At 57.3% G+C, this 10,970-nt stretch overlaps 1 protein-coding gene across 5 annotated transcripts in view; it reads right to left on the bottom strand.

The window, feature by feature from the left end:
• The window catches only part of Prdm16 (PR/SET domain 16), a 279,740-nt gene that overhangs the window by 131,243 nt on the left and 137,527 nt on the right, over positions 1-10,970 (bottom strand). For all 5 annotated transcript variants that reach the window (XM_010627786.2, XM_010627787.2, XM_010627785.2 and 2 more), the window contains exon 3: positions 5,863-5,913. In XM_010627786.2, coding sequence (XP_010626088.1) covers positions 5,863-5,913 — 51 coding nt within the window. The remainder of the gene's footprint in view (positions 1-5,862; positions 5,914-10,970) is intronic.

The following is a 10,970-nucleotide window of genomic DNA, read 5'->3' on the forward strand; positions in this document are numbered from 1 at the left end:
ACTCTGACCCCTTCAGGGCCATGACAGGAGGCAGGTATCCATCAGAGGGCTGCAGTCTGGGTGCCTCATTCCAGCTGCCAAGGCCAAGGGCAACACTGGTCCCTGGTTCCATGCCCAGCCAGAAGCACCTACCGCCCTTACCACACACTGGCTCCCTCCTCCCTGCCCAGTCCTTAGGTGCCAGGGCCTGCAGTTCTCTCCCATTTGACAGAGTTCAAGGCCAAGGGCCACAGTGTCCTAAGTCAAACCAGCTCAGGGAAGGCAGTGACTGGCTGGCTGGGTAAAGAGCTGCCTCCCTCTGCTGAGCTGGGGAATGACACAGGTGACATGTTCTGTGCACCCCAGGTATGGCTGAGGGTTTACCTGCTGTCAGCGGGGGAGAAAAGGGTCCCTGGTGCTACCTGCTCTCAGAGCCAGAAGCCCCCAGGGTGTTCACCCCTCCTCAGCCTCCTCCCTAGCTGCACCTGAGGCCTTTCCAGGTTTCACTAAGGGCTTCTGGGTGAGGAGGAAGCTGGGCTCCTCTGCCTCTCACAGAGGGACTGGAGAGGGACATCTCTCCTCCTGCCTGCCCGCCTCTGTGGCTAAGTGGGGCCAGGCCTTCCTCTGTCCACTACACAGGGCCCTGGAGACGACACCAACAGCAGCATGTAATAAATTACTTTGCAGGAAATTAATTAGCTGCACCTCTCCCAGCGTATTCTCATGGTTTAAGCTGATTTAAGGGATCCTCAGGTGGGAGTGGGGTGGGGGTGGGGCAGGCAGCACCGACTCAATTTAGAAAATGGGAGGCAGGAGGTTCCATTTATAAAGTCATCACCCAGCCTGGGGAAGCCCATAACTCACCCCGCCAGGCAACTGGCCATTAGTCACCCTTATCAGCTGGTGAAGGGGCCACAGGGCTCGCCCCGCCCTGAGAGGCAAGTTCAGGTGCCTCCAGGGGGAGGTCAGAGTCCGCCTGGGCCTGAGGCCCCAGGAGCTTCCCTGGGGCCCTTGCTGCACCTGATTTTTGCCCTTGGAATGAGTGATGGCAGCAGCTGTGACAAGGGGTCCTCCGTCCCCCTGGAGAGGGAGAGTAGGGGAGGAGTCAGATGCCAACCAGGCTGCCTCGCTGAGTGAGGTGTGGGGAGGGTCCCCAGGGCCACCGGCGCCTGGGGAAGAGAGCCTGGGAGGCGGTGCCCGCCGACTTTCTGCTGTCTTGGCTGCGTTACACCTCTCCACTTTGTGGCCTTTGATTCAGCAAAATCAAGGATGCAAACTTCTTAGGAGTACTTAGTTTCCACGGCAACCAGAGCTGACCTCAACATTATTGTTCTCAAGAGGGGACTGACTTTACTATATGTTCATTCACTGAATTAATGGACTCCCGGTTCTTTTATCAGCAACCCCAGAACAATGGAAAGAGAGACATGTCGTCGAAGGGCTTTCAGCCCCTGTCCAGCCTTTTGTGGCCGGCTTACTGCGAGGAGGCAAGTCTATTCAGCCCCAGATTATCAAAATCAACTCGAGGCTGTCTCGGGGCAGCTAAACACACTTTGATTTCATAAAGACATAACTGATCCCACATGCAAATTAATAATTTCTGAGGTTGGGGACTCTGGTGTGATTTCCCCCTCCTTTCTTGTAATAAAGAGCATTTGTAGGAAGCTGCCGTTTAGTTGCAGTGTGTACTGGGTTCCTTGTGTAGTGGGCAGGCTGGCTGGGGGCAGCCAGGAAAAGGATTCGAAAACTCACTTCAGAGGCACAGTGCTCGACATGGCCAAGCTAAGTCGGCGGCAGAGTCCCCAGTTACAGTGAATCCCGCACCCCATGGTGCAGTTCGGCGCGTCCTTCCCAGCTTTAGCAGTCTAGGGTCTCTGCATTTCTTGTTGCAACTGCATGGCTTGCCCTCCCCCATTTTTCCTTTGCCCTCCAGCCACTTGGAAAATACCTCTGCGTCCCCCAGGAGGAAATAATACAAACAAAATAAACTGAAGGCTGAGAAACCCAGGACTGATCCCTGGCTATGCCGTGCCGTGTGGTGTTGTGCGGAGCTACAGGGGCGGCCAGCCCTGCACAAGGCCCGAGCCGCTGCTGGACGCAGCCTGTCTGGGCCTCGGGTGTGTGGCCTCTGGTGATTGCTGCACAAAAGACACTTGGCAGTGGCCTGTCTGTCTCTGCTCCCACACTGAGAGCGCTGCAGTCATCCTCCATTAGCTCCAGGTCCCCGGGGAGGGACCCAGGGGACTTCTGAGCTTCCTGTCACCAGAGGCATCTGGCCCGGCCACACAGAGGCCCAGCGGGACAGGTCGAGGGTCTAACATCGACACGATCACCTCACAAATTATCATCATTATCAATCAATTGCCTGTTTGGCAGTTTGACCATACGAGGAGAGGGTTACGAGCCCAGCGCGTCCCCTCTTCCAGCCATTGGATTCTGTTAGCTCAATTTATTTTCGACTCCTTCCCTACCCCTGCCCACAGGCTTCGCAAGAGGCACCTCCTCCGGGTCTTAGTCCTCTTCCAACGATGCAAATTCCTGATTTATTTATTTGGTGGTAGAGTCAAGAAAGGGAGAAAATCAAAATACAAAGAGAAAGGGCACTTCCTTTTGTTAGAGCTCCCCCGTCCACTGTATTAACGCGTCCTTCCTTTAAAGACGGGAAAGAAAACAAGATAAAGTAGGACAAAGGCAAGGCCATGGGGCTGTGTTTCCCCTTTTCATATCACCAAAGAGATTGAATCAAAATTCCTTCAGCTGATACCATCGCCCCGGCGGACTACACTCTTGTTAACGGATAAATTCAAGCCCTCCAGAAAGTCAAAGAATAAATTTAAGCCTTTTGCCAAATGTCTATCCTATTGGATTTTGATAAGACGGCCATTGAGCCTTAATAATGTCTTCCATCCATTTTCCGCGAGCCCTTAACACGGCTCTTTATTCGTCCCCAAAGCCTCCTCGCCCGGCCTTTTTATTACAGGCCCGGCGCGCTCTCCAGGGAGCCGGCGGTGATGGATGGACGGCTGGCTCGATTATCTCCCGCAGATGTTTGCTTTCCGGGACCCCCGGGCTTCCCCCTAGATAAACAGCCTCAACAGGGGGGCGGCGAGGGGCGGCCCCAGAGGTCCGGCCAGCAGCGGAGAGGCCAGCGTGGAGGGGACTTTGGGGACGCACACACCACGCACCTGGACACACATGAGGCCGCGGGATCAGGGAGCAAGGCTGGAGCTGGGGGCCGCAAGGCACAGAGACAGGGACAAGGGATGAGCCACAGCCAGGTGACCCGCCTGGAAGCATGTGGGGAAAGGGCACTAGGTGGCTCCGCCCCTTATGGGGGCGGGGCCTGGCAGGCACAGCAGCTCACAGGCTGCGGCCGCTGTCATTCTGATGGAAGCCATGCCCCCAGGCAAAGTTGCCTCCCCCGGCTCAGGTCCCCTGGGGTCTTGGGTTCAGATCCTACACTGCTGCGAGTTCTGGGCCATCCTCCCTAGGCTTGGGCTCCTTCCTCCTCTTATCACCTCTGCAGCAAGCTGGTCTGCAAGACTTACAGAATTTCTAACAGCGACTTCCCGGTAATACGTCCCCTTTCCCAGTCGCGGTGTCAAGCCCCTAATAGCATAAACTGTTATATTTCAGCGAAACAGACAGAGGACAGGAGGTAGAGTCCTCCCCAAGGTGTACATGCTGAAGCTGAGATGCCAGCGGAACAACCCAAGGTCACAACCAAGGTCACCTAGCCCCCACACCTCCCCATCTTATTTTTAATGCAAGCTGTGCCCACCAAGGTGACTCAACCACAAAACCAGCACACCAGGAAGTCACTGAATTCATTCCTCCAGCAACTCGGCTCCACTCTGCAGAGGCCGCAGGGGGCCAGGCGCCTTCGCTCTAGTCCTGACGTGGGACCTGGCTGCCCCTGGAGGAGTCCAGACCCGAGCACCAGCTCTAGTTCTGATCATCCTACCAGGTGGCCGGGCAGACACCAGAGTCCCGCACACTGCCATCAGCTCAGCTCGAGGCTGGGAGGCGTGTGTGCAGAGCAGGGAGGTGAGGAGCCCCCCCCTTCCCCTCTCCAGCAGTGCAGAGAGAGGCTGGCACAGTGGGAAGGCTGCTGCCCCATCCCCTCTGGCCCTGAACCTGCTGCTGCCCTGCCTCTCGTTCTGCCTCCCGGAGCCCAGGTCTGTTCTGTGTCACCCCGACTTGCACTTAATGCAGACCCCCTGCCACAATGGGAAGTCGAGGTGAGTGCCTGGGCGTGCCTGACCCTGAGCTCTCAACATGACCTTGGTCCTCAGGAAGCAAGACCTGGATCAAAAGGCCGACAAGGAGTAGGAGCAGAGGGGGCGTGGCCACTGTCTTTGCCACTGTCGCTTTCATCCTGTCTCATTCTGTGTGAGTTCCAGAGAGTCCAGCATCTGCCTCTTCTCAGGCCTCTGACCTCAGACTTGACCTTTTACCTGCTGCCTTGACCCTGGCACTCAGGCTGGCACTCCAGCGGCCACTGGATTCCACCTCCCCTGCAGACCCTCACCCGGATACCTCTGTGATACCTCAGCAAAATACCTCAGCTCTGGATGCCCAGCCCAGCTCTCCTTGTGCGATGGGAAAACGGTCTCCTCCCTTTCTAGAAGGTGCAGTGGGCTGTAGGCCACATTCCCAGGGAAGTGGAAACACCACAATTCTTTGAGAAACAGAAAAACCGCTTCCTGCCTCTTGCTACCTTACATCCTTGGAGAAAATTGCAATGTGTTCAAAGGGGCAGGATAGGAGAGAAGAGGGAAAGAACATCATGGGAAATGGAGCCACAGCACAGTTACTTTAAGGAAAGAGGGACCCAGGTCTCTCCCAGTTGGTGAGGACTGAGATCTTGTCCCCAGAGGGTCCCTCTGAGGTCATACAGCCTGTGGGGACAGGGAACACAGCCCACTGGAGCCCGGGAAGAGCTGGCACCAGGTTCTCTTCTCTCTGGGGGAGCAGGGAAGGGCTGTGCCCACGGAGGGCTGCTGGGCCGGGTGTGAGCCAGGGAGGGCAGGTTCCCAGGCAAAGATTCTGTGCCACAGAATCCACTGGGCCACTTGGCTGACTTGGCCTCCCCTACAGCCTATGCTGGGCTTCCAGCGCTGCCTGATGGGGTGCACGTCGGGCCTCTGCCCTTTACCTTGCTTCTGAACAGACACGCTCAGGGTGGGAACATCATCCTAACATCACCAGAAGCTCCAAACACCAGATCAGCTTCACACACATGGGTGTGCAAGTGTTTGCACAGATGTGCATCCGGGTAGCGACACACACTCAGGAATGTGTGGATCAGGCCCTGGTCTGGGGTCTACACCAAGTGCACATGAGTACACACGCCCGTGCCCCTCTCCCTGGGGCTGTGCGTGTCTCTCTGCTGATCTCTCTGGGGATCTCAAGCCCATGCTTGCCACCAGCTACCATCCATCATCGCTCTGCAGAGCAGCAGGTAACACCACACATGGACACTTTTCTTTCCCTAATGGTCTGCTTATTTAAAGCTATGCCTGAGCCCTCTTTCGAAGCTTTGAGCACGGCCAAAGCTACTGCTGAACCTGCAGCCACCTCATCCTTCCACTTGAGAATCCAATAAGATAACTGAATACACATACCATCCAGGTTTGTTCAGTTTCTGTGTGCGTGCAAGGCCCAAAGTGTTCCCACAGGTACGGGATTCTTCTCTGTTCTGAAGCCTTGGGGTGCCCACTGGAGCAGCCCCTCCCTAATTCCTTCTCAGTCACTGCTCAGGAGCACCTTGCTCCCAGACCTCCTGGACACTCGAACAACACTTCGCAACTCAGGGACCACAGAAATGGTGAGGCCACCCAGAGACCAGAGCGGGCACGTGGCCCTGACGCAGTCGCCTACCTTCTTGCTGCAGCCTTCCCGGGAGGACACCTCCATGGCCATCAGCATGGGCTGCAAGACAAGTGTGAGAGGTGCTGTCAGCAGATCAGAAGTCTCTCTGTAGCAGGGGTGGCCGGGGATAACTGGGACCCCTGCTATTCCAGGAGAGGCTCCCCATCATCAGGGGGCTCTGAGTGTCCCTAGGGTCCTTCCTGGAAATGATGTCCTGGGCCCATGCTGGGTAACTCACAGTGGCCCTTTAGTAACCGGGGGACCCGTGGGGTGAAACACAAGGGCATGGGAATGTGTGGCAGTCTGTTGTCACCTGCCCCCTGCTCCCCAGTGACCCTAGCAGGTTACACTAGGAGGTGACTTTGTCTGCCTGGCCTGGAGGGTGAAGAGGACTTCGTCCCTGCCCCCGGCACCTCCAACCTGGCTTGGGAGGCAGCACTCAGGGGAGCCACTGGAGGAGGGTGCACCTGGCAGAGGCAGGAAAGACGGTCTGGCTGCCTTCCTGCCCCCTGCTTCATCCTTGGCCGAAGCTCAGAGGCAGCAGCCTGGGATCTGCTCTTTGCGGACCCTGGGTCCTGAGAAGAGGACATCTGTCCAAGGCATTGGTGGGGACTCCTCCAGTCTGCGGAGACCAGGCTGAGGCCAAAGCTGCAGTGTCCACCTCACAGAAGCGCCACTCCTCCCCTCTAGCCCTGGGCGGCATGGGACCCTGGCCCTCCGTCCTGCTCACGGATAAGCCTGGCAGCAGTGAGAGCAAACGCTACAGTCCAACCTTTCTCCTGGCCCAGGGTCCACTCAGGGCTTGGCTCTGGACAACTGTGGCTTCTTGCCTGGTGTCGCCTCTTAAAACCCACCATGCTCCTCTCCAGAGGCGGCATGGCTGCCCCAGGGCAGTTTCCAAGCTAAGCAAATTGACCAGTTCACAGACTCACACATGTAAGTTATCATGGTGCTGCCATTAGCAGAGCAACCAGATGAAGCCAGCACTTGAAGGAGAAACCACGTCAAGTGCAGGTGCCCCTTCCCCTCCCCTAAATCCATCCAGTGCCCACTGATGCCCATGTAGCCAAGGCAAGAGGACCCAGGCACAGAGTCCAGCACACAGGCTTGTTTGCCAGCCCAGCTGTCACAACAAGAGATCATGTTTCTTTTTTTGATTGTTGTTGTTGGTACTGGGGATCGAACTCGGGACTTTGTGCTTACGAGGCAGGCAGTGAAACCAATGAGATAAATCCCTGGCCCAAGAGGTCATGTTTCTAGATGTTGAGAATTCTAACCAATTGGAGATTTTATGCTTCTCTTAATAGATTCTGAAATTGTGGTTTGGAAAATGGCAGTAAGTGAAAAAGAATGAGACAGAGAAAGGTGAAGGATGCAAGAGACCCTGGGGAAGTCTCTCCCAGGAGGGAGCCACCGAGTTGGGTCACATGCAGATGCCCAGGCCAGTACTACATGTGCAAAGTCTGCCTCTGAGGCAGAGGCTGTGTCCGGGCCATGAACACACCTGCATCCACCCTCTTCTCTGTTTGCTCTCAGCCCCAAGCCAGGGCCACAGAGGACAGCCCAACCACGGTTGGTGCTGAGCCAGAAGAGGGATCATGGTGCATCACCTGGGCTTTTGGGACAACCCGGGGCAAATATTTCTTAGGTTCACATGGCTGTTGGGGTCAGCGGTACACACAGGCTGAAGGGGCCTGAGTCAGTTGCCAGAGGGGCAGAGATGGGATCCAGTCTCCTCTGAATATTCTGGAGGCTATATCCTGGAAATATGTCCCTCTCCGTACACGGTGACAGCTACTGTGTTTGAGAACAGGCCACCCCCAGGAGACAAGAGGACCTGGAAGTTGGATCGAGGCCTCGGCTTTGGCAAGAAAGATAAGTGGGCTGCTCTGGGTCCCCTGGATGCCAGACCTTCTCCCAGGAGAGCAGGTGCTGTGGTGAGGGAATCCAGAGGCCCAGTCCTTCCTGCAGCCTGGCTCCCGTGGACTCTGTGACCTGCACCCCGGCTGCCCCCCAAACTGTGCCCAAACCCACAGGAAAGGCGTCCCTGAAAACCAATTGGCCTCTGGCAAGGGGAGTGGCCGCTCTCCATGTGCTGCCAGCCACGTGGGCCTTCTCACCTGATACCTGCTGTCTCAGCCCAAGGGACTCCTGTGTTCACAGACCTCGGGCTGTGGATGACCACAACTGGCCTTGGTCAGAGACTGAAAAGTGGCTGGGTGTGGTGGGGTGCGGTTAACCCACCAGTTGGCACTGGCTCTCACCTACACTGAGCCATCATGGGACGGGACACAGAGAGGGACCCTGGAACAGTGCCATCGCCAATGTCCAAGACAACTAGGGAGAGGACCAGCCAGAGGGCATGTGCCACCGGGCGGTGGGTTAAAGCGTGCACCATGTAAGGCCAGCTTTCCTCAGCTACATGGTGCCAGGAGGGACACCCAGCCAGTGCCCCTCAGAGGAAGCTGGTGCAGTGGCTTTCCAGAAAGAATCAGCTCCTACAGCTGAGGCCGAGCCGAGCCGGAACTGCTGCCCTGTTTCACAGCCCCTGGCAGGTATGAATGTCATTAACACGGCCTCCTCACCGGCTGCTGACCCTGGCAGAAACCACGGGGCGCACCCCCGGAGCCGCTGGCCTTGGCTTCCTCCCCGGCCGGGCCTCTGCACTGCTGAAAACCCTCTTTATTTTGCTGGCTTAGCCTCTGCACACGCACCGCTGGCGTGGGGATGGCTGGCAGTGGCTTCCTGCTCTCCACTTCTCCGCACCCCGGCAGAAGTATTAGGTGTGTTTTGATTAAACATTTTTAGCCAAAAACGCGAGGTCTGACCTCCAGCATTTAGCTTCTCTCTCAAGTATCAGTGCCAGGATTTAGCTAAGTGGGGTTGGTCAAAACATCTTTTTTGACTCTTAAATAAATACCCTCTGTTCTCCAAGAAATCAGCGAAGAGCTGACACACACTTGCACAGGCCCACTAGGCTCACAGCTCAGCAGGCTGGTGTGTCCCCGAGGGGCTGGCATTCCCTGTAGGGACACGAACACATCCCAGGAGCTCCTTCCCTTCAAAGTGACATGGTACTGAAGACTCAGGGCATGCCGGTGGGAGGAAGCAGGGATCCGGGCTGTGCCTGTGGAGGGAAGCAGGGATCCAGGCCATGCTCGCGGGAGGAAGTGGAGATCCACGCCGTTCTCACAGGAGGAAGCACAGATGAGCCTCTCCAGGCAGCAGCTCCCAAGCCAGAGAAGGGGACAAAGCCCTGTGTGTGACACACACCCCGCAGCCTGGTCTGAGAGGGTGACCCCCGAGCCCTCTGCTTCATCCACCTGTTGCCCAGGCCTCTGAGCCTGACCCTTCTCTCTGACCTGCATTTCTTCCTCATCCATTGCTGAAGTCACATATTTGAACCAAGGATGTGGTAGGAGCTTAGGACCCGCCGGAGCTGACCTGGAGGCCTCTTCTGGGGCTGAGTCAGCACTGTCTGTGCTGGCACATGGGTTGCCAGAGAGAGTGAGGCCATGGGAGTGGACGACTGGACGCAGTTCCAGTCACCCTGGAGGTCAGGGCTGTGGCCTCCACATGGCCACCCTTCTCCCAGGGTCTTGGGTCCCTGAAGCAGGGCTCCAGTGTGCTGAGGGTCAGGCCTCACCAAGCCACTGTGTCCAGAGCCACCTCGTCCTGGGGAGATGGACTCTTAAAGAACAATTTTCACCCTCGATCTCCCTTCCAAACCAAAGCCCTGTGACTGCTGCCAATTCCCCTGGTATAAACGCAGCGTTGAAGTCTTAGGGACGGTGACAATGAGGCGGCAGCAAGTCACCCTTCCGGGTGCACGGTGGGGAACACAAACTTCCTCTGCTTCTGACAGTGGCCCCAAGGGAGGCTGGTGCCAGCTGCCTCTGTGCTGTGCAGAAGGGAGCAGAAGCCAGGGAAGTTGAGGCACAAGGTGAAGGTCATGGAGCTGCCAAGTTCCAGGCCTCGCTTGATGCTGGCCTCCGACACTAAGCTCCGAGAGATAGAGGCGGCTGGGCAGCCACAGGGGCAGCAAAGGGCCCCACGCCCTGGGACCCACACCTGACACTGGCCAGGACAGCCTGGGGGGATGCCCCGCGCCCAGCCCGGCTAAGCTGGGTGGTGGCCCACTGGCAGTGCAGGAGGAACCACGAAGGCGTTGAGTCACCAGGCCGGCCCTGGCTCCCAAGCAAAGGCCCTCGCCGTGTTGACACAAACCCTTGAGCTCTCAACTGGGAGTGGGGTCATATTTATTTATTTTTTGCATTAAAAAAATCAGCTTGGCTGTGTTTGAGCTGCAGAAATGATTTTTTTTTAAGGAGCTGTGGACACTGTTTTTAGCTTCTCTGCCTAAACAGATACTTCTCAGTTCTTTCAAGTGCGAGCGGCCGATGAATGGAGGCTCTCTCCCGCTCCTAAGGAAAATATTTACACAGTCGAGTGCTGTGCAGGAGGATGCAGGGCGCGCTCCGGACCCCTTCCTGCTGGGGAGAGGCCCCCGCCTGCTGTGCCCTCCACCGCCCACCCAGGGCTGTTCCTGCCCCTGATTTGTACCCACAGGGTTTGCCAGACGAGGGCCGAGTGCCACCAGAGACCCCTGACCATGGACAATGGCTGTGGCGGCTGCTCCCTGCTCTGGCCCTGGGCACCCACCCCTCTCCCCAGGACAGGCGGCTCCCTTGCCTCTGGGCCCATCGGGTGTGGTGAGGCCTCTGCCTGGCTCCAGTCACAGGAGCGCCATGGGCCAAGGGGCCTCCACGGCACGCAGACTGTCCTCACTCAGGCTGCCTGGCCCTCCTGGCCGTGCAGACCCAGAACCTGGGCACGGTTTGCTTCCTTGGCTGTTCCAAGAACACTCTGTTCACTGGCAGCTTCTACTTGAGCGCAGCCCCTCTGCCGGACACCCTTCCTGTGCAGACCGGCCAGGGCCTGCTGCTTCCCATGGCAGGGGGGCCGCAGCATCCAGGCTCACAGGCCACTTGGTCCTGGTTTCTGAGCAGCCATTGAGCACCTTCTGTCTACACTGCCCTACGAAGGGCACCTTGCAGATATTAGTACCGTGTCTGAGACTTTGGGGCAAAGACAGTGGGACACAAGTGAGAGGGCAC

The sequence above is a fragment of the Fukomys damarensis genome, unplaced genomic scaffold (genome assembly GCF_012274545.1).
Source record: "Fukomys damarensis isolate Sample0158 unplaced genomic scaffold, DMR_v1.0_HiC HiC_scaffold_23, whole genome shotgun sequence".
NCBI classification, from domain to species: domain Eukaryota; kingdom Metazoa; phylum Chordata; class Mammalia; order Rodentia; family Bathyergidae; genus Fukomys; species Fukomys damarensis.